Below are 26,922 nucleotides of genomic sequence, written 5' to 3' on the forward strand. Positions count from 1 at the left end.
AAGTCACTGGCATCTGATGCTCCTGCTTCCTGAACTTGACCCTTGGGAAATAGTCACACACACACACACAGGGGTAAAAACGGGAAAACCTCCACTTCTGAAAGAGCCCCAGAGGGAACCAGGGCAGGGCCACTGTGCTGGGATAGTTTCCTTTCTCTTTCCTGAGCCTCTCCAGATTAGGCCCCAGCATCTGCAGAATCGAAGTGTCTGGTGAACCAGGTGCACGGTTGGAGTGGTTCAGTGGACAGAGGCCATCTCCAAAGCCATCTGGAGTACTCCCCCTGAGACGCTGTCCTGTCTCTGTCAGCCTGAGCAATGGTTGCTGCACGTAAGCAAGACAGGTTCCATGCAGTGGGATGTGCGGTCCAGAGAAGAAAGGAACACAGAAACTAGACCGTAGCTCTGATCTCCAAACCATACCTCTCAGTTACCAAAAAGAGGATCAAAAAGAAGGGGCCTTCCAACTGCCTGAGCCTGGCGTTCTTGTCTGGCTAATCTTTTTTTTTTGTTTTGTTTTTCGAGACAGGGTTTCTCTGTGGCTTTGGAGCCTGTCCTGGAACTAGCTCTGTAGACCAGGCTGGCCTCGAACTCACAGAGATCCGCCTGCCTCTGCCTCCCGAGTGCTGGGATTAAAGGCGTGCGCCACCACCGCCCGGCTATGTCTGGCTAATCTTTAAAGTCTGCTAGACTGCGTTTGGTTCTGATCATTTAAAGCAGTACTTAGTGGCACGTGCACACTTATTTGAGCCACACTTTTTTTGGTCCTCGCTGCTACTCTGGGGAGTCCTCTATCTCGATGCCTCGGAATTAGGGCTCCTGGCACGAAGTGCGCGCGGTCAGCAGGCACATCAATAGCCGATCTCCAGTGTAAAAATGGGGCCCCCGGGTGCAGAGGTGAGCGGAAGGTGGCGCGACTCTTGCTTCTGGGTCCAACCACCTGTTACTCTGCAGGCTCTTAAGGTTGGATCAGGAAAGAGTCCAGGAGGCGGGGCGGGTAGAGGGCAGGACCCAGCGGAGTTCACTCCTAGACTTTCTCTGTGGGCTGGCCGGACCCGCCCTCCCGGCGCCATCTGTCCGCTTGTGGACCAAGAGAGCGCGTCGCTGCGAGGCGAGGCGTACCGTGATTGGCGAGAACACACAATGATTGGCGGGCTCACCGGCCTCTCAGCGGGCCCAGTCTCGGGAGCAGCTTCAGGAATGGAGGGCGGCAGAGGCCCCGCCCAGGCTCCGCCCCCTGCCTGGGGCCGCGCTGGTTGCAGGGCCGAGCGCACCGCCTTGCTTGCTCTGCTGGCCGGGGCAAATCTCCGCGGTTTCTGAGCAACTTTGCTGCGGGTTGGGAGGCCCAGCACTGCGGCCGGTGAGTACTTCAGGATCGTTGTGCCGTGGCCTTGGCTCTTGGTGCGCAACGGCAGGGAGGGTTCCGGAGCGCTGGGAGGCACCGCTCTACCGGCCTCAGTTTCCCTTGATGGGTGGCCAGGCCCCAAGTCAACTCCAAGTTGCCAGAAGTTGTAGGCCAGGAATCTCGCTGCTCCTCGGAGCCCGAGACGCCTAATGCCCCAACCGGATCAGGTGTGCCCCAACCGCGCTCCCCTCGTCTAGCCCCGGAGTACTGGGCACACCTACAAATCTCCCCGCGAGACTGCGCTGCGGATCGGACAGCCGGTCATCTGGGACTGTTCACGCCCCAGAACTGCCCCATCATGCCCTATTCCCTCCCCCCCACCCGCCTCGCACAGGGCCCCACAGGACCTGATTCTTGGGGCGTTTGGAGGCTGTTCCTCTCCTCCTTCGGTTCTCAGTGAAGGAGGCAGGACAGCGGGAACCCCTGTGAACTGTTTGGAGTGACCCACCCTAGTATGAACCGCTGAACTGTGGTATGCCCCTGGCTCTGGTATGCACCGCACCTTAGGAAACTTAGGTTCTGGTCGGATAACTGTCTTCTGGAAAATCTGACCCTGTCCTTTTGGTGTGATTGCAGCTGTGTCCTTTCACCGTATTTGGTTAGTTGACGTTATATTATAGCCCAATAAACTAGTGTATGGGTTCCTTAGAACTACCTCGCTGCTACCGCCACCTTCTGCAGCAAGCGGACCCCTAGTTCCAGGGGTAGAACTTAGAGTTTTCATTTGCCACTAGAGGCTCAGTGGATTTGGGACCTGGCCAGGACAAAACGCTGCTAGTGGACAGAGCTAATGAGCCTCTGCCCCCAGCAAGCAAGTGCAGCCCTTCCTCCCTCACCTTGGACAATGACCCCTGGTGGTTGGCTAGGACTTTCCTATCTCTAGGCTCCATCACTCACTCAGAGCCAGAAAGAAAGGGGAGGGGGGCTGACTTCCTGCTTTTACACCTGTTGATCTCGGTCTCTAAGGTGCTGATGACACTCACAGGTACTTTTCATCCGACTAGGGATCTAGAGAGAGGTTCTTTTATGTTCCATTTCCTTCCTGAATGCTCCTTGAACCTCCCCAGACACAGGCAGCATCCGCTGGAGATGCCCTTCGCCTTCTTTCCCAGGTGGAAAAATGTGGGGAGTGCCCCAGTGTTGGCCTCCCCTATGCCTTCAGAAGATTTGGGGCTGGTCACACAGGAGACCTAGCTCAGTCTTGGTCCCAGAAATGCCTACACTGTCTGACAGCTGCCAAATGGGTAGGGAGCACTATGCTCTGTAAGACACCCCTCCTCCCACCTCCCCAACTGTAAGAGGAGGCTGAAGTCCCCAGACACATGCCAAGTCACTTCTGAGTCCCCACTTCTTAGTTCCTCTTACATCTTAGTCTGGTTACAACCTCCTGTGAACCCTGGCTTCCCATCTACCCCAGTGCTTGCCCTGTCCTGGCCTCTCACTCTGTCTGGATAGCCCCCACTCTCCTCCCTGCTCTTTTGTGGCTCCAGGCACCCTCAAAGGCGCTTACATTCTTGGGCCTATGGGACCAGGCTCACTCCTAGCCTGGCATTCCATCTGGCCCCAGGGGACTGATGTTTGTCTATCTTTTCACCCCTTCCCCGGGACACGGGTACATCTAATGCTGAAAAAAAAACTCCTTTTCTCTTCCGTTTGTCCTGAAGGCTTAGCCAGGCCTTTGCAAAGTTCCTAACGTGGCCCTTTCCATGGTTAAATGAGAGCTTCTCTGTCCGTTCCATCACTGTGGCTTCTCCAACCGGGCTGTCTAACTAGGTATCACCTTCCTACCAAGACAGATGCTCAGAGTTTAGCCCTGGAGCATCTTCTCCTGGGCAGGGAGGCTCGACATAAGATAGGCCCCCCCAGTCCAACCTGCTGAGCCACAAGGCCAGCCCAGAGCAGGAGCGACGTGATGAGCTTTGCCCACCACTGCAGCCCTTGCCCCTCCCAGCTCACTCCCCCTCTGTCTCTGTGAACTTGTCACACTGGGAGAGCTGGACTGTTCCTTGGTTTGGACTTAATGCTCTGGGCAAAAATAGGCATCTGGGAGCCACGAAGGGCTTTGTGACCTTGTCTTGAGGGTCAGCCTTGTGCCAGAGGGTTGGGTCAGGCTGGGCCAGAGTGGGCATCGTAGGCCCGGGGCTTGGTCACTGGTGGATTTTAAAATAATGCTTCATTTTAACTCTCCAAATGCTCCACATTCACGATAGAAAATAAAGGAAATGTATTTTTTAAGCTAAAATAAAACCACCTATGTTCCTTACTCAGATAGTACTGCTGTGGGGGAGGGGCATTACTTCCATATTTTTCTACAGATAGATTTTGTTTTCATCTGAAACAGACCCAGGATGGATTACCAAATCTGTTTGAAACACTGCTTGACAGTGTATTTTGCTTTCTGTCTTTGGCTCTCTGTACATAAGATCATGGTTAATAGCTGTGCAGTGGGTACCATGTGGAGGCTGAGGACTTTATCCCTGGGCTCTCAGGACACCAGTGCGTTGCTGAGGGATGCTTCTGTGTGTGAGCCTTGCCTGTGTCTCCCGTGAGCAGCTTGTGGAAGCAGAAAGGCTGGTCATGGGGCTTGTTACCAGGGGACTGAGAGAGAGGCACCATCCTCTGTAGACCAGAATGAAGCTTTCCTGGAAGGGTTCGAACTTTCTGCATAGAAGGCTCCATGCGTCTTATAGCCCCAACCTCAATAGAACACAGTCAGGCAGCCCTCTCCAGCGTGGCTTCTCCGGGGATAGCCACTCCTCAGCACAGCTCCTTGACGCTGACATTTTTGTTTAGATGGGATAAAAATATGCCCTGGTGTTCACAGGGAAGGAATGCCAGCCACTTTGTGTTTGGGGCTCTTACTCAATGATGGGTTCTAAAGCCACTGCTCTGGCTACTGTGGATCTGGGGCCAGAGCTGGGTGACGAGGTTCTTGTTCTACAGCCAGGGATTTCCAGTCCTAGGAGGGACTTGCCTAAGGTCATTCAGCCCTATCAGTCCCAGTGCCCTGAAGCCTGACAGCCTAGAGTTTCAGCTTGCATTCTTTAAGCCCCAGTGTATGCCCTGAGGTGCAGCCCTGAATTCTGGACTCACCAGGGCACCAGGCAGGTCCTCCCCTCACCCCCAATCAGGTCTGATGGTCTGATTCTTGTGTCTCTGTGACCAATAATTCCAGGAAACTGTTTTGAATTAACAAGATCTTTGCCCTAAACTAGGCTTGGCCAGTGCCCCCAGAACCTGAAATGAATTCCCCTGCATCCATCCATCCTGTCTTACCAGATTTCTTTCTTTTTCTTTTTCTTTTTCTTTTTGGTTTTTCAAGACAATCCTAGCTGTCCTAGAACTCACTTTTGTAGACCAGACTGGCCTCGGACTCATAGAAATCCACCTGCCTCTGCCTCCCAAATACTGGGATTAAAGGTGTGCGCCAATACCACCCAGCCTTACCAGACTTCTTGCTTTGAATAGTTTTGCTTTGACTGCTGTGTGCACATAGTCAGTTACATAGGAGCGTAGCAGTCAGCCGTAGCCTGTTCCCCTGACATTTCCTGAAGGAGAGGCTTTCACACTGGGGTCTCTGTGTGTTCATATGTATGCATGTACTCATGGATGTACACATGTGGGAGGCTAGAGGTCAACCTTAGCTGTTCTTCAACCACTGTCCACCTTGGGTTTTTGAAACAGGGTCTCTCACTGGCCAACTAGACGAGGCCGCCTGGCCAGCCAGGCCCCTGGATCAGCCTGTCTCTGCCTCCAGAATTACTGCATAAGGCTTTTGTTTTTACACTAGGATTGGGGATTGAACTCAGAGCCTTATGCCTGGCAAGCATTTTTCCGTTTGAGCTATTCCCAAAGTCCCCCATTTAGGGCTTTTGTTTTAAAATGCCTCGCCATTTACAGGTGGCTTTCTCTTTTACTGTATCCCTTTGCACCTGATGTGGAAGGTGTGGGGAAAACTGAGGCAGGGAAGCTAAGCAGCCACTCCCCATGGTACCTGTGACTATGAAGTGCCCTTTGGTCAGGAAAGTGATCTCTTTTCCATCACGGAGAGAAAACTGAAGCCCTGAGAGCTAGTGTTTAGGGCCTCAGAAGAGGCCTCTGGGAAACCCTGGCCAGTGTGTTGCTGGAGCTGCAACTGAAGGTTGTGAGGCTTTGTACTGGGGAGGGGTGGAAGGGCTCCCTGAAGAAGGACACTGCAGGCCACAACTGTTGCCTGGTGCTGTGGAATGACAGCCAGTGTGTCAATGAAGGGACCGGGAGAAGGGTAGGGAGCGTGCAAGGCCTCTTTCAGCACCACGTTTGCTGAGGTGGGAGGAATCACAGGAGAGTGGGTTTGAACCCAGCCCCAGCACCTCAAGCTGTTTGAACAGCTCCTCCTCCTTCCAGACCTCAGGTCCCGGGTCTGGGTGATGGATGAGATTGAAGGCTGAACAGTTTCCTCACCAGGGACCTGGCATGGTGTGTTCCTACCTGCTAGGCTCGGAGGAGTCCACAGGAGGTGCATGCGAGGGCTGAGCAGAGCTTCTGCCTAAAGACAGGTTCTGTGCCTTGTGTCTGTGGGGCGGGGGAGCCCCTTCTACCTTTCATGAAAGTGGAAGCGGTACCTCCGTTCCACGGCAAGGGAACAAGTGGAGGAGGCAGCTTGCTGGTGACCCTGTCTTGAGTCCGAGGTGGTCTGGTGGTGAGGTGGCTCTATGTGGAGATCACAGCCCCTTGTTCGCTGCACTGCCGGCTATGGCCTCTCTTGGGTCTGGGGGCTCCCATGGGTGTGAAGTCCCTGTCAGTTTGCATATCCTCGTGGGTCTGTATGTCCCTGTAGATGTACAATGTGTAGTCCCCCATTGCTCTGCATGCCCTTGTGGGGCTACACATTTACCTAGCTGATAAGGTCTGTAAGGCTTTGCCATTCCCGGAAGCCTGCGCTCAGAGCCCCACATTGATTTCCAGGCAGATTCATGAGACTTGGTCATGCTTTTGGTTTTAAATATCTCTGGGGAATGTTTTAAAATAGGGGCTCAAGAAAACATAAATAAGAAAGTAAATTGAATTAAGGACTCTGCCCCGTGCAGGAGAACGTTAGATTGAAATCTGCTTTGCCCTTTAGACACAGCTCCCCTCCATGGGACCCGTTTGTAGCTGGGGGTGGAACAGAAATGGAAGAGTCTGTGACTAGCATAGAAGCCTGGGTCCATTCCTGGCTTTTCTGGTGGTACAGTGCGCAGAACCACCCATCTGGGGACTGTTGGTCAGGCTCAGGGCTAGATACTGAGACCTGGTCCCTTGCAACTTGGTCTTGGGTCCCCTCACAGTCACCCTGAGCATGGAGCTATGTCCTAGGTTCTAGATATGGATGCTGATGCTTGGAAGGGCACACGGTTGTTCAGGATCACATGACTGGTAGCCCAGACCAAGAGATCAGGGACCCTTTGAGTCAGAATTCTATTTCCTTACAGCCAGACTCCCCAGCTTATTTCCTTAAAAGTGATGAAGAGGACAGACATGGCCTTGACTTTGTGGAGGGTCATTTGGGAATCCGAGAAACGGTCTCTCCACATTCCTGTGTGCAGGAGTCCGGCAGTTTCAGGGGTCTCTCTCTGTCCCCTCAAAGCCTTTCTCGGCTTGGAATCCTCCAGTGCTTGCTGTTCTATGGTCTCTGCTCATGACTGCCTTAATGACGATGACCTGTTATTTTCCAAGTTGCTAAGCAACAGGCAAGGCCCTTTTGCTGACCGGTCAAGCCCTTCCACCAGTCTTGCATACTGACCGCTCTCCAGGCGATTCGAGAGCTGGCTTTGTATAACGTGTATTAAAAGCTGGGGTGTATGGTCCTAAGACTAGGGCCTGCTCTCTACCCTCAGCCTCATCCCGTGTGTTTACTCTGCCCGAGTGTTAGTTTCTTTTTAAAAAGGATTTGTTTTTATTTTGTGTGTATTTTATTTTATGTAGATGAGAGTTTTGTCTGTGTGCATGTATGTGTACCGTGTGCATGTATGCATAGCCAGGAGAAGGCATCCATCATACCTGCTGGAACTAGAGTTAGAGATAGACAGTTGTGAGCCGCCATGTGGGTGCTGGGAATGGAACGCATGTCCTCTGGAAGAGCTGTCCGTACTCTTCACCGCCGAGCCTTCCCCCCAGCCCCAGTGTTATTCAAGCTTCCATCAGAAGTCAGTGTGTTTACTGAAGTATGTTGTCTGGAGTTCTGGAATCTGAAGGCTGAAGTCAAAATGATGTGTCCAGGCCTGGTCCCTCTGGAGACTCCAGGCTGTTCTCTCCTCTCCATCTCCTGGGGTGTCCGTCAGTCCTTGGTGTTTGTCCTTTCGCAGTTCTGTTACTGCAGCCTCTGGTCCATCTCCATGTGGCCCCTGTGCTGGGTCTGTTTCTAAGGACACCACCAATTGAACTCCAATTGAACTTAGGACCAGCCTAAGTCCACGTGATCTCATTCAAACAGTTCAGCTATTCCCTCGGCAAAGACTCATTTTTCACAGATGCTAGGTGACACATGTAGGTTTCCGTGCATCCTCCATGGCAAGGCCCTATCTATGTTCAGCATATACCACGTGTCCCATCTCTCTGAGTGTCATCAGCATCATCCTCATTTCTCGAAGGAAAGCACAAAAGTCCAGGGTCACCTGGCTTGACCTGTTGAGAACTTGAAGCTGCCCCCTGGGATCGTCAGGTTAAACGAGATTGCCAAGCTTGGCAGCTCACACCCGTTCCTTTTTTTATCATCAGGCTGTTTCAGGGGCCTTTTTGTGTGTCTGACCCTCCTTTTTGTTTGCAGGCAAGATGAACTCCGGCACGCCACCTCCAAGCCCCTCTGGCCCACCTCCTCCATCCATACCGCAGCCCCAGGTCCAGCCCCAGGCCCGGGCCCGGCTCAATGCCACTGCCTCCCTGGAGCAGGAAAAGGTTGAGGCTCCACATGCTCCCAGACCTCAGGCTAATCCCAACGCTGGACCAAGTGCTGGGGAAGCAACCACTTCAGAGCCACGGGCCCCTCATGCCAGCAGCCGAGAAGGAGTACACAGAGCTGGTAAGGGGTTAGGGCCAGGAAGGCCTGCAGTCCTCAGCCCACAGCAACCTGGGGAAGCAGGATGGACACATGGCTGGGTTCCTTAAGTTCCTCAAGTAGTGGGACTGTAGCATGCCAAGTGCATGTGGATGTCAATTGTATGACTAACCCTTCAGTCAGCATCTTTCTCCCTTGGACAGCAGCCTCACTTACAGGTGGACCACATGGCTCAGAGATGCTCACAGCCACACCTGCAGTCTCTGTGGTCCTACTTGGACCCCCCAGCTCTCAGAAGGGCTTGAGTGCATAGTGGTTCAGCCCTGTGTTCTTACCTCTGGCTTGTCACCTATTCCTCCCCGCACCTTAAGGTCATTCTGCATCCTTCAGATTGGCCCTCATGGTCTCTCACCTCCTTTTTGCCCACTGAGAACCCCTGCTCCCTGCCCCCAAAGTGCTCTGCTCGCCTCATCTTTTGGGATGCCATTTGCTCATGAGGTCACCTGCCTTTGCAACCTCTTTCCAGTCTCAGCTCATGGGAAGAACCACATATTCTATTGGCGCCTGTGGGGTGCAAGCGTGCCTGTGCGCGTGCACATGCTCCCTCCCTCCTTCCGTCCCTCCCTCCCTCCCTCCCTCCTCTCTCTCTCTCTCTCTCTGGGAAAAGACGTTTCCAAAGAAATATCCTCCTTATTCTGTAGTGCAGTCTGATGTTCTCTTCCTGGTTTTTTAATTAAAAAATATTTCTTCTGGGAAGCATTAAAATTGACCTCATGGGCCTCTGCTGGGTGAAAACTGAGCCTTGGGAATAGTCGCGACTTGCCCCTTAGAAGTGTCCTGAAATACAAGAGGTCAGTTATGGGCTGAGTGTGGGACTCTGTGCCTCACAGGAGCTAGCCTATGTGATCATATAGGGGCATCTTGTCAACCTCTGGCCTCCCCAAGTTCTTGTGCCTCCAGGCAGCATGTGCCCTTCTCCTGTGTCAGATGCCAAGCGGGGATGATTGTGGGAGGATGTGGGGGCGGGGTAAGCATCAAGTTAAATGAATGAGAGCCCAGGCACACTATCTGCAGAGGCTGGAGTCCAGCAGTGCAGGACAGGGTCAATCCTGCAAGGATTGCCCTGGGGGGCAGAGGATGGGAGCCTGTCAGGAAGGAGCACCCAAGGACCATGTGTGGAGAGTGGACGTGGGCTGTCATGATGCAGGAGGACAATGCTGCCTGTTGGTGGCAGCTGACTAGCATCGACTCCGGCTCTGCATCCTGTGTACTCGGCCCGTCCCCTCCAGTTAGTCCTGCCACCCTGGCATTTGTGTGACTCCACAGTATCACTTGACACTGTGTTCCAGCGTGTGATGTCATCCACCGGACCTTTGCCTCTTGGGGTGGGTAGACACAGAGTGGGGCTGTATCTTTGGGCAAAGGTTTGTGTTAAATTACTTCTCTCCATGACTGTAAAGAGGTGGTGTCTTTGTGGCCTCGGCTGCTGCCATGCAGATGCTGAGACTATCTCTTGCTATACCTGGGGGGTTAGTGCGAGGTTCCTTTTGGTCCCTGGGTGATAGGTCTGAGTGATGGGGTACCACCTCCAGTCCTGGTCAGTTTGTTCTGTAACAGACTTTCTCAGACCACCAGCCCCCAAATCATGACACGAAGACTTCTCATTAATTATGAAAACCCAGCCTTTAGCTTATGCTTGTCCCACTAGCCCTTATAACTTCATTTAACCTGTTTCTCTTCATCTACATTTTGCCTTGGGACTTTTTACCTTTCTTTCATTCTGTATGTCCTACTTTTCCTGCTGCTTCTGTGTCTGGTTGGCTGGTGGCTGACTAGGTGTCTCCCTCTGGTTCTCCCTGGAGCCTAGATTTCTCTCCTACTTATTCTCTCTGCCCACCAGTCCTGCCTATCCCTCTACTGCCTAGCTATTGGCTGTTCAGCTTTTTATGAGACCAATCAGTGCCTTAGGCAGGCAAGGTGAAACAGCAACACATCTTTACATAGTTAAACAAATGCAACATAAAAGAATGCAGCACAAACAAATATATCTTTACATAGTGAAACAAATGCAGCAGAAACAAATGCAACACACCTTTACACAGTTAAACAAATGCAGCAGAAACAAATGCAACACATCTTTACACAGTTAAACAAATGCAGCAGAAACAAATGCAACACACCTTTACACATAGTGAAACAAATGCAGCAGAAACAAATGCAACACACTTTTACATAGTGAAACAAATGCAACAGAAATAAATGCAACACACTTTACATAGTTAAACAAATGCAGCAGAAACAAATGCAACACACCTTTGCACAGTTAAAGTCATATTCCACAACATTGTTCTGCCACCTTGCTGCAGCTGTTGGCATTTTCTGTTTTTTTCTGAGAAAGGCCAGCAGTCCTCAGTGACCGCTCTAACCCAGCAGCACCCCCCCCCAGCACCTGCTGAGTCCCTTGATTAGTGGCACGCACCCCCGTGTCTACCACTGTCTGCCAGCCTGTCCACAGATCGCAGCCTGGTGTTTTAGTTCCTGAATCAAGGGACCAGATCTTCTGGCTGCCTCCCTGGCAGAGCTGAAGGGCTTCCAGCCTGCTTGACTGGGGCTAAGGCTCCTGGGTAGCTAACACTGCCTGGCCAATGTCACCTTCAGCTGTCCTGTGCTCTGGCTCTTTGCTTTATAAGTCCTCTTAAGAGATCACTGTGTCCCTCAGCTTTGCCTCCAAGGCAGTCAAGGCCTGGCCCCAGATCCAAGCCCAGCGCCAAATGCCACCCACCCCTTCTCCCTGATATCGTGTGACTCTGGGGGCAGAGGCCATGGCCGGAAAGCTGGGTTTCAGTGTGGGTATCTGAGTAAAAGGCCCAGATCGCTGTTTCAGATACCACCAGGAAGCAGGTGTCAGCCATGTTTGCTCTGCCCACAGTGGCACTGGGAACAGCCAGCCAGGAGGGACAGCAGTCTGGAGGTTCCAGTTCTTAAAAGTTCAAGCTTCAACTCTCCTGTCCCTGGTCACCGATGTTGGACAATAGACCCCACCCTGCTGGCAGGGGCATTGGGGCCTAGAGTTCCTGCCAGGGAGAGTTCAGCTAGTTGGCTAACATGTCTTCAGGTTCACTGAGCATCTGCTAAGATACAGATGTGTAACTACAACATGAGGCTTTACCTAGTAACTCTTTAGGCCTGGACTGCATCGGCCCCTCCCCCACTACAAGCCTGGGGTCGGGCACTCACCTACTGCCGTCTCCTTTCTCAGATGAGAAAGCAGATGGAGAAAGAAGCTGTGGCCCCGGGCCCCACCCAGCTGGGGTAGGAGACATGGGAATTAGGAGTAGTTTGATTTTATACTTACCAGTGGGCTACCAGGGACTTGGTAGCCAAGGACAGAGGACATACTGTGTGCCTGCTGAATTGAGTGCATTGTGCCAAGGGAACATTCACCAAGTCAGTCATCTGTCCCCAGAGTGGAGCCTGCCAGGCTTTGGTGACAGGGTCCAAGGCTCATGACTGCCCTGTAGGACCCTTCCCAAACCTGTGCTGCATGGTGACAAATGAGGGATGGCATCCTTGGCGTTGATCTCAGTGCTGGGGACTTTGGTTGTAGCCCCTGAGGGAACCTGGGGTAAAGGTATCATCTGAATTGCCTTTCAAAACCTGGGGCATGGCCCAGCGCTCTTAGGGGTCCCCACTCTCCAGCTCTCCTCCAGATTCCCTTCTGGTTCATAGAACTCTGCTAGAACACTCACACTCCTGGCCCTGCTGGTAGTCCTGGCAAGCCACCTGCCATATGAGAAGGTGCCCTGCCGGTGCTCATGGCTGGTCTGGGAGGCTCTGGGGGTGCCTAGGGACTTCTGAACAGAGATGTGTCAATTCTGAAGGTTGAGTTTTGCCCCAGCAGTGTGTCCAGGTCACATACGACTTGTGTCCAGCTGTGCCCAGCCAGTCAGTCAGCAGGAGCTCATAGCCACATAGCCCATAGGTCAGCACAGGAGCCCAGCGCCTCTTCCATAGGTGTCCTGGGCTTCAGGCCTCAAGGGTCAGTCCTAACACTCGCTTCAGCAGAAGCCTAGAGCCTGGTCCTAATGACCTAGGTGGCCTAAGCGACTCAGTGGACACAGAGGGCCGGGGACTCAGTGTGGTCTGCCGATGCTATCTGTAACCCTGCCCGTGTGCCCCTCTGGTGGCAGAACTGAATAGACTTGCTCCTGGGTTGGGTTAAGCGACACTGGTCTGGGCCTGTTGGAGACTTCGGACTGTCATGCTGCCTAAGGCCCCTGGCCTGGTGTGACAGGAGGAAGGAAAGTAGACTGCATGGACCTGCAGCCCTGGCCCAGGTGCACCCGGGGTCAGACGCAGACCTCTAGGACAGAGGCCATCTCGGTCCCAGCCTGGTTACAGCCCTTTCTCTTCACCCCTCTGGGCCTCTTCTCAGAAGCCCCTGGGCCTCACAGGGCTTCTGGTAGAACCATGGCTATTTAGGTGTGAGGAGCCAATGTAGAATTGGGTGTGGGACCCTGCTTCCCTTAGGTCACACAACTGAGCTCTGGTCTCAGAGTCTCATAGTTTAGGAAGCAGCAAAGCCTCTGTTCCTCCTGGCCCGGCCCACGGCCTTGAGTACACACTGACCCTGTGCTTCAGTGGCCGTGTCGTGTCGTGAGGCCACCCCCGATGGTCCCTGTGTCTTCTGGAAAGCTGGCAGCGTGCCTCTGTTTGTTACTTCCAGTCTCTGGTTGCATTCCAAGCCTCTCATGTCAGCCTCTCCAGGGAGTCTCTCCAGGCAGGGCTGTTGTCTCCAGTGATCATGTCACCTGAGCTGACAACATGGCTGTTCTCCATGGCTCTCCTCACTGGCTCTCAGAGTGAGCTGTGACCATGGCTCCTTGGCTTAGTAACGTCCGCTGGGTGGGTGACAGGGGCCAAGTGCCTTAGCCTGTTCAGGCCACCAAACAATAGTTGTCTTTGTGCCTTTCCTATGGCTCTGCCAGATAGAAGGATGGCGTCGCTGCTGTCCCACATATGCTGAAGAACCCCTCCTCCCAGAGTGATCCTGATTGCCCCATTGGGAGACTCTATCAGTTCTTTGTATCCCCATATCCCTATGGGAGACTCCTCAACCTGGCTATCCTACATGGGAAAGAGACTCCATTGGTCTAGGGTGTCCCCAGCTACCCTCTTTGTTGTGGAGCCCCCACATACCCAGGTAGCCTTGACTGTCCAGTGTGGGAAAACCCTAGTATACATGATCCTCTGCTCTGGCCACAAGGGTGATGTGACCCCAGTGCCTTTGCCATTCTTCTCGCCCATCAACATAACCCCTTCTGATGGATGGACAGAGAAATGCTGGAGGCCAAAGACCCAGGACCCATGATGAGGAAGTGTGACATGTTAGAGACAGGATGCTGTCTCGGATTTATTGGTCGTGTGTTTATAATTGTGTTCTTCTAAGGGTGTTTAACATGCTATAGGAGGTTTAAGCAATATTAGGTATAAGATGACTCGGTGGTGTGGAAACAGAGGTTGCCTCTGGGAGTGCTTGGTGTACAGTCAAGGTTGGGTAGAGAAAAATGTCTGAGGCTGTTTGGCAGGCAGCACCACAGTCTCCAGACCGTGAGTGCTGGGCGGGTGTGCTGAGACGTGTAGGCCAGAACACTGCAGACCTACACGCACCTACTCCCTTTGTCGGCCCGGTGCACTTAGCCCTGTTTGTTCTGAGTTCGCTGAGCTGTACTGCTGGAAGCTGGGGCATGGAGACCAGTCAGACCTAGTGCAGCGGACCACACCATTGCACTGCTGGGGACTGGGATGGATGAAGGAGCTGGGGCCAGCAGAAAGGACAGTGTACCACGGGGGTTCTCCTCCCCAAGATGGTCAGCAGGACTGCCAAGTTTGCATGCCGTGCAGGACTCTTTCAAGTACATGGAGCCTGTGGAAGAGCAGCAGCTGAAGAGAGGGCAGGGCCCTGTCCGTGGGCTCACAGAGGTCAGGACCTTCACAGAATTGTATGAGCTACTCATGACTGATTACCTATGACTAGACAATTGGAGTTAGTTAGGAACCTCTCAGTTGCAGAGGACAGAAACCCAGCACGCACTGGCAGGAACAAGAGTGGGGGACAATGGCAAGGACCCCTTCCTACCTCCCTCCCTCCCTCCCTCCCTCCCTCCCTCCCTCCCTCCCTCCCTCCCTCACACCCACCAACCCACCCAACAACCCAACCAACAATCCTTCCTTTTCTCCTCCTTCCCGCCCTCCCTCCTTCCTTCCTTCCTTTGTCCTCCCTCCCTCCCTTCCTTCTTTCCTTCCATCCTTCCTGAGTATGTGGAGTGTGGCATGATGTGTGTGTATGGGGGGGGGATTGTGTTGAGTGTGTGCATGTGATTGTGCAGATGTGCACACAAGAGGCCAGAGGAAGATGTTGGGCGCCCTCCTCTATTGCTCTAATTCCCATGAGACAGGTTCCCTCATTGAATTAGAAGCTTCATGTTTTGGCTAGATTGGCTGGCTGGCTGGCCAGGATCCCTCTTCCTCTGGTCTCTAGTTCTGGGGTTGCTGGCATTCACAGCCATGATTAGCTTTTTCATGTGGGTGCTAAGGATTTAAACTCAAGTCCTCACTGCTTGTAGGGCAAGTACTCTGAACTTAACCCTCTGCACTATCTCCCCGCCCCGGACCATATACCATAGAGACTCTAGCTTTCTACTCCAGGTGTTCATGTACTGTCACTAGGAGGTATCCTCCCCTTTACTCCCCTCTCCACTCTGCTCTGCCTTCCTGTGGTGTCCTCTCTCTCAGGTAGGCTCTTTCCATAGGGTACCCCACCACAGAGCCGATCTGGCATGAGAGGAAGGCTGTTCTTACAGACCCAGTACAAGACACCATTGGCTTGACACTGTCCATCCCTGAACCATGCACTTGTTTGGGGATGGGAAGCGCCAGGTGGACTTGCACGCATTTCTCTACAGCCCCTGACGAGGTTGCTGCTTATTTCTTATTGGAGTGTGATGAGATCATGAGGGTAGAGTCTGATAAATAAGATTGGTGCCCTTATTAAATAAGTCCAAGAGCTATCTTGCTCCTTCCAGACAGGGCAAGGTGCCACCATGAGCTATAAACCAGATCCTGAGATCTGTCAACTGGCACCATGAACTCGGACTTCTCAACCCCCAGAACCCTAAACGATAAACTCCAGATTGTAAATCCTCAGCTCACAGCATTTTTCGGGGCAGCCTTGACAGTGAAGACACCCACCCTTCAGAATAAAAGTGCCCGTCAAAGGTGTCCTCCAAAGCCGCGCTGCCTGCTGAGCACAGGTGTGCATTCTCTTTAAGGCCTCTCAGACTGCAGCCCTGTGAGTGGATTGGAGCTGAAGGGCGAAAGTGGGACTCAGGTCTGCACCCCACTCCCAGTCCTCACACCCACAGAGCTCCTAGTGACAAACACCCCTGGTACAGAACAGCAGCGTCGGAAGGCAACCCGCTGTCTCCCAGGCTCCCTCTCTGTCCCAGCCTCATCTCCTGCCTCACTGAGAATCAGTGGCAGAACTCCTGAAGCCTGGTCCCGCCGTCCCTCATTCCACTGGCGGGTGTAAGGTCTGGCTGTGTGACATTCTGATTTCTCCTCATGTTCAAGGTCCTGTGAAAGCAGATGTGGAGATCCCCTTTGAAGAAGTCCTGGAGAAAGCCAAGGCTGGAGACCCCAAAGCACAGACAGAGGTGAGGACCAGCATCTGGGGTGGGGAGAATCTTAGAATGTGACCCCAGCACAGTGAGCCTGACTTGGTGCCCTGTAGCTCATAGAGCAGGGTTTTCTGTGGGGAACTAGTGTGGTTATGTAACCCTCCATATTGGTTAGTTTGGGGTGGTTTTTGTTTGTTTTTGTTCCTTCAGTACCTTCTTGGTGCACCTATGTTCCCCACTCTCATCCAGCACACACATCCTGACTTGGGCATGCACTTCTCCAGGGCACCCTCTCTCCTTCTTCTTCCAGCTGTCTGCAGCAGGCTTGCTCCTAAGGAGGGCTTGCCTCAGCTGTAGACTCACCATGTCCAGGGCACGGGACAGGAACGTCGTAAGCAGAGGAACACAGACAGGACAAGCTTCCTGAGTCTCAGAGACCCAGGTGACAGGCCATCATTTCTGTCCTCAAGATGCCCTGGCATGTGGAAATCAGATGTCTCACGCTTTGGCTGCAGTGGAGGCCAAAACAGTTTTGTCCCCTCCTGTCGGTCTTTTTGCACTGTGCAGGCAGCCAGACCAGTCCATGCTCCCTGCTATTTCCCATCCCTGGGTCTAGGGTGCCCCACTCTGCCTTCAGCCTCACCTCAGCTAACCCTACAGGGAGGTCACTGTGATGTAAGGGACCGAGAGTGACCTCTGACCACCTGACTTCCATGTTGTAGCTCAAGCAAGTGACTCCTGGAGTCTCCCACCCTACTACCCTCAAAGAAGAGTGAAAGTCTCTATATAGAGGCACAAGGAAAATTTTCTGTTTGTATCTGAGGGGCCAGTTGGACTGTGAAGTCATCTCCAGCCCGTGCCCCGTGCCTCCAGAGGCTAGTGAGCATCCATGGAGCTGGTTGGGTTGTGAAGTCCTCCCCAGCCTCCTGAACTCAGGGAGCATGCCCAGTTCTTTCCTGGACTATCTGTGGTTTTGGCTTCCCTTTGCCCATCTGTAGAGTAGGACGATTGGACTGGGTTAGTGAGCATTTTTGCATAGGGCCAGAGAGTAAATATTTTGGACTCCTCAATCTGTCTAAACTAATCAACATTTCCATGACAAACAGAAAACCTGTCATGTCAGCATGTAAGCAAGCAGCCATGGTTATATTCCAGTAAATCTGTCAGGGCTGGCGAGATGGCTCAGCAGGTAAAGGTGCTTGCAGCCCCAAGCCTGGTGTCCTGAGTTCGAGTCCCAGAACCCACATAGTGGGAGGAGAGAAACAATTCCCACGAGTTGTCCTCTCACCTCCACGTGTGTGCTCTGGCATCCATGCACACACATGTGCATATGCAATAAATGAATAAATGTAATGTTTTTTATTTTAAAATTCTATATAAAAATAAGTAGTAATCTGGCCTAGGACCAGGGCTTCTCCTGGCTGCTTTTCTCCAGCTTGAGCTGCTGGAGAGGCAGGAAATGGACTCAGCCATTTTCTGCCTCTAGTTTTCCGACCATAATGGGGTTCCAGCACCCAGCAGGCGTGGAGCAAGGGAAGGAGCTAGGCACAGTGGAGAGCCCACATCCTGTCATCCTGCCCCATAGTGAGGAGAGCAGGGTCCTGGAAGCTGGAGGGTGACGGATGTCTCTGCTCTCAGGTGGGCAAACACTACCTGCGGCTTGCCAATGACGTTGACGAAGAACTCAACAGCTGCTCGGCCGTGGCCTGGCTAATCCTGGCAGCCAAGCAGGGTAGGCGGGAAGCTGTGAAGCTGCTGAGACGCTGCCTGGCCGACAGGAAAGGTGAGACTGTGTGGGGCCTTCAGCCCCTGCACGCCGGGTATGTGGTGTGCCGTGTTGGCCATGTTATTGGGAAAGAGAGGTCTTTTTGTTGCCTCCTTGCCCTGAGAGGTTTTTGAAATCTGCCAGGTACTTCACAAGCCAGGCCAATTCCTTGTCCTTCGTCCTGTGCTTGGTGTCTGCAGGTAATTAGTAATCAATTATTCTCACTTCCCTTCTGGGTTCTAGTCCAAATCGGGAAGTAAATCTTAGAGTCAGGAGGAGGCAACTGTCCCAAGTGCCCCGGAGTGTGAGTGTCCTGTAGCCTCCGAGTCTGTGGAAGGTGACATGGGGGTTTCACTGAGTTTCTGTTGTGGTTGCATAGTTCGATATTTGTTTTTAATTGTAGATTTTTATGCTTGCTGTATAAAACTTGCAATATATAGAAGCCACAAGGGTACAAATTACTCATAACCAAAGTCTAGGGAGGCACTCTGTATTTTTTCTTCTGGTATAGATCAGTGTTTTCAAAGTTACATTTGGTATGTAATTTTTTCTCTTTGGCAACTAGACTGGTCATTTGTGGGAAAAACAAAATAAAACAAGAATGGTTTCCCCATTAAGTTCTGTCAGCCAGGGTGTTCTGCCCAGGCCACTGCAGGCAGAATAACCTAGAGCTGTTCATGTTAGACTGTGGCCTGGAGCCAGTGGTTCCCAGGGCTGCCTAGGAGCAGGGGCAGGCACACAGCCCTGGAAAGTGGGAAGGGGAGGCAGCACAGGCTCACCCACTCTGCCCTGCTCTGCAATCCTGCCCGAGATTCCTGGGCAGGTAAAAAGTCCAGTCCTCCTGAAGAGAGGCCATATCATTTTGCCACTGCTGCCCATGTTTCTGCTCACCTCACTCCCCTGGGCCATCTGGAATTCTTTCTTTGTTCTGTGTGGAAGAATCCATGTTCCCAGCTACCCTAGGTAGAGTCCCAGCCCAGGAAACACTGTCGGCACAGGGATGCCCCTTCATGCCACAGTTCCACTGGTAATTGCAGAGGTTCTAACCCAGATTCTAGGTGACTTGTTCCTCTTCAGACTTGGGCCTGCAGCACCTTTCTTTGTACCTTGTTCCTGCTGTAGTCCCTGCTGAGGGTCCCCTGAGGACAAGATGTGAGAGGGAACAAGCCAGGAAGGGCTGGCAGCTCTGTGCTGCAGTGGACACTCAGGCATTGCCAGACCAGTCTGGCCTCCAACCTGGAGCATGGGTGCCATCAGGGATAGGCTCAGATACACTTTGGGGACAGGTATCCACTCTACCCTGAGTCAAAGAAGCCAGTCAGATCCCTCATGACCCTGTGCCCAGCCTCCTGGGAGTGCCTTTGGGAGGTGCTATGGGGCATGGCTTTGCCTAATGCTTCTGTCTGTTTGTCTGTCTGTCTGTCAGGCATCACTTCTGAGAATGAGGCCGAGGTGAAGCAGCTGTCCTCTGAGACTGACCTAGAGAGGGCCGTGCGCAAGGCTGCCCTGGTCATGTATTGGAAACTCAACCCCAAGAAGAAGAAGCAGGTGGCTGTGTCCGAGCTGCTGGAAAATGTCGGGCAGGTCAACGAGCAGGGTAGGCCAGCCACATCACCAACAACTCCATTTGCCTTTCCTATGGGGGTTGGGGCCTATGGTTAGGAGGTGACTGGCATGTTGGCAAAGACTGTAAATACCGTCTATTGTTCACTTATTCATCGGAGGTATCTTGGTCTGCTTCTGGTTTAAGGATCAGAGATACAGAGAGTGACAGAAGCTTGGTCCTTACCCCAGGGTGAGGACTAGTATATGATATTGGCTAAAGGTTGTCAAGAGCTGGCAGTGCCAGCCAAAGAGGGGAAGGGTGGGTAGGGTGTGTTTATCATTGAGTAGAAACAGCCCCGAGCACGCTGGTCCTCCTTGTGAGATGGTCCAGAGATAACTACCTAGGGATATGGCCCTGGCATATGATGGGACCCCAAGCCCTGTGGTCCCTGAGCATATAATAGCTCAGGATCCTGAGTACATGTGTTTGGTGGGCTATGGGGCATGAAGGGACAACTTGGCAACCCCAGCTTCCAATCCTCTCTGATCCTGCAGATGGAGGGGCACAGCCAGGCCCGGTCCCCAAGTCCCTGCAGAAGCAGAGGCGCATGCTGGAGCGGCTTGTCAGCAGTGAATGTGAGTATGGTTGCCCATCCTGCTATCCACTGTCTGCTTCCCGTCCACCACCCAGATCACCTTCTGCCTTTCCTGTGCATCCTAGCCTGGCTTGCCTGTCAGGGTCTCTAACTTAAATGGACTTTCATTCAGTCACTTTGAGGGACAGTGTTTTTGTCCCTGGGACTTGAGCCTTGTACACTGAGAGCTCAGACTACAGTGGGAAACAGATTACAGGGTGACAGTCCTCAACCCGGTGAAGGCCAGAGTCGGGGCTGGAACCCGAGTGAGCAGAAAGTTCAGTGAGGGAAACAGGAAGGAGAAGGGGACCAGGGAGTGTGTGGGGGATGTGTCCCATGTGGGCACTTATGATGAGGCAGAAGTAGAGTGTTACAGCATCCATGTAGGAGAGAGGCTGGGGACACACAGAGCTGGAGGTACTCTTGGAATGTCTAGGATCAGAATTTGAAGGCACCAGACCATCCCTCCATGTGTGGTGGTGGTGGTGGGGGGTTTGAAATCTGTAGTTCAAGGGCCCCAGGCTCCCATCCTTGAGAAGATGGACATGTCAGGGAGGGTGCTTATGGCTTCTCATCGCTGAGAGGAGAGCCCAGTGGGTGGGACAGGGGCTCACAATTGTGACTTGTCATTATTAACTCAGAAGCTAGCCTAGTGGGAGCTTCCAACATGGCCATGGCTCTTTCTGACTCCCTGCCAGCATCTAGCCTTTGTCTTCCCTGAAGGCTGGGAGCCCAGCCTTTGACACAGGCTGCATTTCTTTCACCTGCCCCCAGTGTTTCCCAGAGCTTAGGAAAGCAACCAGTGCCTAGCAGGCTCTTGGCAGACACAGGTGGGTCCTCGGGGGATCCCGGTGGGGGTGGGGCAAAAGGCAAACTTAGATCCTGTGAGATGAGAGCTTGGTGGACGCATGGTAGGCCTTGTTGGGTGGAGGAGTTATTGGGTGTATAGTAGGTCTTTTGGGGGGTCATGATGGACAGGGGTCAGAGAGTCACAGGCCCCCGGATCCTGGGAGTGGCTAGTCCTCAGCACCTTGAGGCCCCGCCGGGTGGAAAGGATGGAAGGACATCAGAGGGTACCAGGGATGCAGGCTGACGGTTTAGCAGTAGAGCTTGGCTTGAGGGGCTAGGGGGACTTCAGGCATTAAGGACTGGGAAGGCAAGTCACTTCACATAGGAAGTCACCTAGGTCAGAGACAGAGGTGGGGTAACAGAGGGTAGACCCACCACTTCCTCCCCACCACCTTTTTCCCTGTGCCCTTGCCCCAGGAATGGTCCTATGCCTAAACCCATCTGGGCCCCAAGTTGCTATCCGGCATCACCTGTTATCAGGGTCACAGTGATGCGGTTTGCAGAACTTGGTATCTTTTCCCCTTGCTTCAGCCAAGAACTATATTGCTCTGGATGACTTCGTGGAGCTCACCAAGAAGTATGCCAAGGGCATCATCCCCACCAACCTGTTCCTGCAGGATGAGGATGAAGATGAGGATGAGCTGGCAGGGAAGAGCCCCGAGGACCTGCCACTGCGCCAGAAAGTAAGTGCGGCTCCTGCCCAGCCAATGGCTCCCCTCCCAGAAGGCGGGGTCATGCAAATATGCTGGGGTGGTCTTCACCGGGTGCTTGTGGCTCTTCACAGTCCTCGTGTCTGGGCAGATGTGCGTGGGCAGCAGGCCGAGGCACTGGAGCCGCACTTTCACTTAGAGTCACTCTGTAGCGATGTCGGTGGCCCAGGACAGAGGCCACATTCTAAATATGCCTTCCCAAAGCCCAGTGTGCTAGGGTCTGGGGCCAGCTGAGTCAGGGACACTAAGAATGAACTGGGAGAGCAGACACACTGGAGGGAGACATGAGGATAAGAGGGACATAGAAATGCACCCTGCTCTGACAAGACCATTGCAGAGTTGCCCCAAGTCAGCTTATGAAGCTGGGCCAGATGTCTCCATATCTTAATCTGCAGGAATACAAGCATCACTGGGTACTGGGCAGTTTGATCCAGGTAAATGGTTTAGTACAGTGTGGCCACAAACCCAAGGCCCACACAAGGACCTGTCACCAGAGGAATTGTCACGTAGCAAATAGCTTATGCGTGCCGCAGTCCAGTGTTTATGACCAAGAAGAGATGAACCACGCGTGATGAGTAAGATGGGGCAAATAGGTCAGAATGGGGACAACAACATGACATGGCTTAGCTGGATGAGCTGGCATGAAGTAACTGGAAAGTCTCCACAGGGAGCTGGAGTGCGGAGCAGGTCGCCGCAGGGGACAGGGAGACAGGACAGACAGAAAGATAGAAAGCTGGGAGCAGCTCAGTGCATTCCAGAGAGATGAGACCCATGTGTGAGCCATGGCCCCGGGTTGTTGACAGGGAAAGCCTTACTCTCGCCACTGAGGACAGGTAGCGGTAAGAGCAGAAAGGACTGTTACCCTGGAGGTGCTGAGCATCAGTGTGGCACAGAGGCTCATTGCTGAGAGGAAGGTCCACCCAGAGCTGGACCGGATTGAGCATGTTCACAGACAGGATGCTCAGATGGCACTGCTACCATGAGAGGAGGTGGCTGGGGTACATATGGTTATTGGCAAAGAGGAGCCCCCCCCCCCATAACACTCTTGCTAGTGAGGTCAAGCTGAAAGGATGAATTGGAGAAGACCCTCAGGCCAGAGCGACCCAGCTTGCACTGCAATGCCTCCTTCTGCTGCTTCCTAGTCTGAGTGTATGTCCTGTCACTTCCCAGTGACCCGAGTCTGAACTGTGTGAGGTCAAGAAGTCCTTTTAAGGAGAGAGAGATTTAAAGTCTGTGACGAGATACTCCATGTCGTAGTGTTTGGAGCCATCCCGGCCCTTTTGTCTCTTCCCACCATGTCACTGGGAGTCTTGTACAGAAAAAAAGCAGTGAGCCCTCACGCGATTCTCCATACGCAGGCTGCCTCAGCCCTCAGGGCCTTGCCTTGCAGGGGAGCAAGAGATTCCTGAGAGAGTAACAGGAGCCTTAAACCGATGACTCCCACAAAGAATGTTCTAGCTGCCGAGCAGCTTTCCTCAAGACTGAGGAAGCAGAGTAGCCTCTTAAAAGCAAACTTAATGTTTTAAAATCCTAATATGTTTTACATTAACTTGTGGAAATTCTGACATGGACATTTTCTCTCAGATTTCAGCTTCCTCCCTCTTGCCTCGGGCATGCCGGTTAAAGGCGGCCATGCTCCGTGCCAGCTTGGGTTGCGGCCCTCTACTTTGGTTTACAGTCTCAGTGGGAGGACTGGGTGCTGAGCTCTCCAGAGCTCACCATCCTTCCTCACTGCTCATGCTGCCATCTCTAGTGTGTGGTGTAGCCTGGTGAACTCATGGTTATTGTCCCTTTGACAACTGAGGAAACAGACTCAGGGAGTTGACATCCATACCCAGGAGAGTGACACACCTCTGACGGGCGGCTCAGTGCTGTTGTATATCAAAGCAGGAGGCCTGAGGAAGAGGGGGAGCTAGGGACCCATGTGCCTTCCCCTAGATATGGTAGGCATGTGCAAATAAATCCCTGATCACCCTAGCAGAAGGTGGGTGTCTCAGTTACTGTTCTACTGCTGTGAAGAGACACCATAACCAAGGCAACTTACAACAGAAAGCATTTAATTGCTTACAGTTTCAGAGGGTAAGCCCGTTCTCACAATGGCAGGAAGCATGGCATCAGGCAGGTAAGCCTGGCACCAGAGCAGAGCAGTAACTGAGAACTTATATCCTGATCTGCAAGTTGCAGGCAGAGACAGAGAGCAAGACTGGCTCTGATGTGGGCTTTGGAAACCTTAAAGCCCACCTCCAATGACATACTTCCTCCAACAAGGCTGCACTTCCTCCAACAGTGCCACACCTCCCTTCCTAAACAATTCCCTTATTGGGAACAAGCCACCCAAATATGTGAGCCTATGGGGTCCATTCTCATTTCAAACAACACAGTGGGAAGGTGTACCTCAGCATGGAGGTCTAGGGCTCAGAAGAAAGTAGACCCCTAGGCACTGGAGCATGGGGAGCACTAGAGAGTGTCCATGTCGGATGGCAAGGGGCTCTTGTCCTGGTTAGTTCCAACTGCCTATCTCGCCCTAGGTGATGAAGTACCCTTTACACGCCATCATGGAGATCAAAGAGTACCTGATCGACTTGGCCTCCAAAGCAGGCATGCACTGGCTGTCCACCATCGTGCCCACACATCACATCAATGCCCTCATCTTCTTCTTCATCATCAGCAACCTAACCATCGACTTCTTCGCCTTCTTCATCCCCCTGGTGGTCTTCTACTTGTCCTTTGTGTCCATGGTCATCTGCACCCTCAAGGTGTTCCAGGACAGCAAGGCCTGGGAGAACTTCCGCACTCTCACCGACCTGCTGCTGCGCTTCGAGCCCAACCTAGACGTGGAGCAGGCGGAAGTCAACTTCGGCTGGAACCACCTGGAGCCCTATGTCCACTTCCTGCTGTCGGTCGTCTTCGTCATCTTCTCCTTCCCCCTGGCCAGCAAGGACTGCATCCCCTGCTCGGAGCTGGCCGTCATCTCCATCTTCTTCACGGTGACCAGCTACATGAGCCTGAGCAGCTCTGCCGAGCCCTATACCAGGCGGGCCCTGGTCACGGAGGTGGCTGCTGGCTTGTTGTCCCTTCTGCCCACCATGCCCGTGGACTGGCACTTCCTGAAAGTGCTTGGCCAGACATTCTTTACCGTGCCCATTGGCCACTTCATCGTCCTCAATGTCAGCCTCCCCTGCCTGCTCTATGTCTACCTCTTCTACCTCTTCTTCCGAATGGCTCAGCTGAGGAACTTCAAGGGCACTTATTGCTACCTGGTGCCCTACCTGGTGTGCTTCATGTGGTGTGAACTGTCCGTGGTCATTCTGCTCCAGTCAACCAGCCTGGGCCTGGTCCGCGCCTCTATTGGCTACTTCCTCTTCCTCTTTGCCCTCCCTATCCTGGTGGCTGGCCTTGTCCTCATGGGCATGGTGCAGTTTGCCCGATGGTTCCTGTCACTGGACCTCACCAAGATCATGGTCACCACGGTGATCTGTGGCGTGCCCCTGCTTGTCCGATGGTGGACCAAAGCCAACTTCTCAGTGGTGGAGATGGTCAAGTCCCTGACTCGGAGTTCCATGGTCAAGCTCATCCTGGTGTGGCTCACGGCTATCCTGCTCTTCTGCTGGTTCTACGTGTACCGCTCAGAAGGCATGAAGGTCTACAACTCCACACTTACCTGGCAGCAGTACGGCTTCCTGTGCGGGCCACGGGCCTGGAAGGAGACCAACATGGCACGGACCCAGATTCTCTGCAGCCATCTGGAGGGCCACAGGGTCACGTGGACAGGCCGCTTCAAGTATGTCCGAGTGACCGAGATCGACAACAGTGCTGAGTCGGCCATCAACATGCTCCCGTTCTTCTTGGGTGACTGGATGCGCTGTCTGTATGGCGAGGCCTACCCATCTTGCAACCCCGGCAACACATCCACAGCCGAGGAGGAGCTCTGCCGCCTCAAGCAGCTAGCTAAGCACCCCTGCCACATCAAGAGGTTTGACAGGTACAAGTTTGAAATCACGGTGGGGATGCCATTTGGGACCAATGGCAACCGCGGCCACGAAGAAGACGACATCACCAAGGACATCGTTCTGCGGGCCAGCAGCGAGTTCAAGGATGTGCTGCTGAACCTACGCCAGGGCAGCCTCATTGAGTTCAGCACTATCCTCGAGGGCCGCCTGGGCAGCAAGTGGCCCGTCTTCGAGCTCAAGGCCATCAGCTGCCTCAACTGCATGGCACAGCTGTCCCCAGCCCGGCGCCACGTAAAGATCGAGCAGGACTGGCGTAGCACGGTGCACGGTGCCCTCAAGTTTGCCTTCGACTTCTTCTTCTTCCCATTCCTGTCCGCCGCCTGAGAAGTGTCCGCTCCTGGAGGAGGCTTCAACGCATGTTGCCGTGGGGCCCTCCCCGCGTGGCCACCCAGCCAGCTGGAGCAGTGCTGTGCTGAGCATGTGCCTGAGTGTGTGTGTATGTGTGTATGCGTCTCTACTCTGCTCTCATGTGGGTAGATCCCACGTGCAGGGGCCTTGTGCCCACCTGTAGACTGCAGACCCTGCTGGAGAGTGGCTCTCTTTAGCTCTGTCCACTTTGAATGCCAGGTGTCAAGAAATTGCATGCTTTTCTTCTCTCAAATCCTGCCCTTTTCCCACAAAGCTGGAGCTCTGGGCCTGGCCCCAAAGAGCCTCCGCCCCCAAGAGCACTTTACAGATAAGAGTCTCCCCCTCAGCTCTTCATGCCTTCCTGCCCTCCCTTTTTGTGTGTGTGTGTGTTGGATTTGTTTTTCAAAGAACCAAATACGTGTCTGTGTAGACTTCATGGTAGTTTCCTTATTTATTTGGTTGCTGCTAATCCTTGACAGTAGCTGTCCCCAGTGGTCACGTCCTGCCTGGCTTCCTGCCTGGGGATAGCATGTCCACACTGGGCTCTGAACACTACAGCCTGCCTTGGAGCTCTTCCGGCCCTGGAGCGTGGTAGGGAGTTTGTGAGGTCACCTCTTCCGCATCTCCCAGCACCTGGGAAACGGTGCAGGAGTGTCCCTTTCTGTACACAGGTAAACTTGGCCATGTTTGGTATGGCAGAGCTGAAAGCAAGGTTCTAAGGCAGCCGAAATAAAAAAGCTTTGAAACCCACGCCCCTTCCTCCTGGTTTGCTTTCAAGGAGTTTTATTCGCTGTGTGTGTATCGGAAGATGTCTGATTGGGTGAGATAGTGCCCCTTGGGTTTCTGAGGGCAGAACTGTTGTCCACATAGTTGACCCCATCTGCTGAGTAGCAGGCTGGACCTACACAGGTGTGAGTCCCCGAGGTCTTAGCCACAATCCCAGACACCTGGTATCAGCATGTGG

The 26,922-nt window shown here is 53.2% G+C and overlaps 1 protein-coding gene across 1 annotated transcript; it reads left to right on the top strand.

The window, feature by feature from the left end:
- The first annotated feature begins 1,236 nt into the window (after positions 1 to 1,236).
- Wfs1 (wolframin ER transmembrane glycoprotein) lies at positions 1,237 to 26,708 on the top strand. The gene is made up of 8 exons (XM_050141227.1): positions 1,237 to 1,357; positions 8,190 to 8,441; positions 16,050 to 16,132; positions 17,735 to 17,879; positions 19,288 to 19,458; positions 19,962 to 20,042; positions 21,422 to 21,573; positions 24,129 to 26,708. Exons 2-8 carry the CDS (start codon positions 8,195 to 8,197, stop codon positions 25,932 to 25,934), a joined length of 2,685 nt encoding a protein of 894 aa, XP_049997184.1. The 5' UTR covers positions 1,237 to 1,357; positions 8,190 to 8,194; the 3' UTR covers positions 25,935 to 26,708.
- Positions 26,709 to 26,922: the final 214 nt, after the last annotated feature.

This window comes from Alexandromys fortis, unplaced genomic scaffold (assembly GCF_014885135.2).
Source record: "Alexandromys fortis isolate MF-2015 unplaced genomic scaffold, M_Fortis_MF-2015_v1.1 scaffold_7, whole genome shotgun sequence".
Lineage (NCBI taxonomy): Eukaryota > Metazoa > Chordata > Mammalia > Rodentia > Cricetidae > Alexandromys > Alexandromys fortis.

Bases quoted from the DNA above. Each gene is read 5' to 3' on its own strand.
- Wfs1 (XM_050141227.1), top strand. From the start codon at position 8,195: ATGAACTCCGGCACGCCACCTCCAAGCCCCTCTGGCCCACCTCCTCCA. The intron at 16,133-17,734 runs GTGAGGACCAGC...CTCTGCTCTCAG, and splicing joins ACCCCAAAGCACAGACAGAG to GTGGGCAAACACTACCTGCG. The intron at 19,459-19,961 runs GTAGGCCAGCCA...CTGATCCTGCAG, and splicing joins CGGGCAGGTCAACGAGCAGG to ATGGAGGGGCACAGCCAGGC.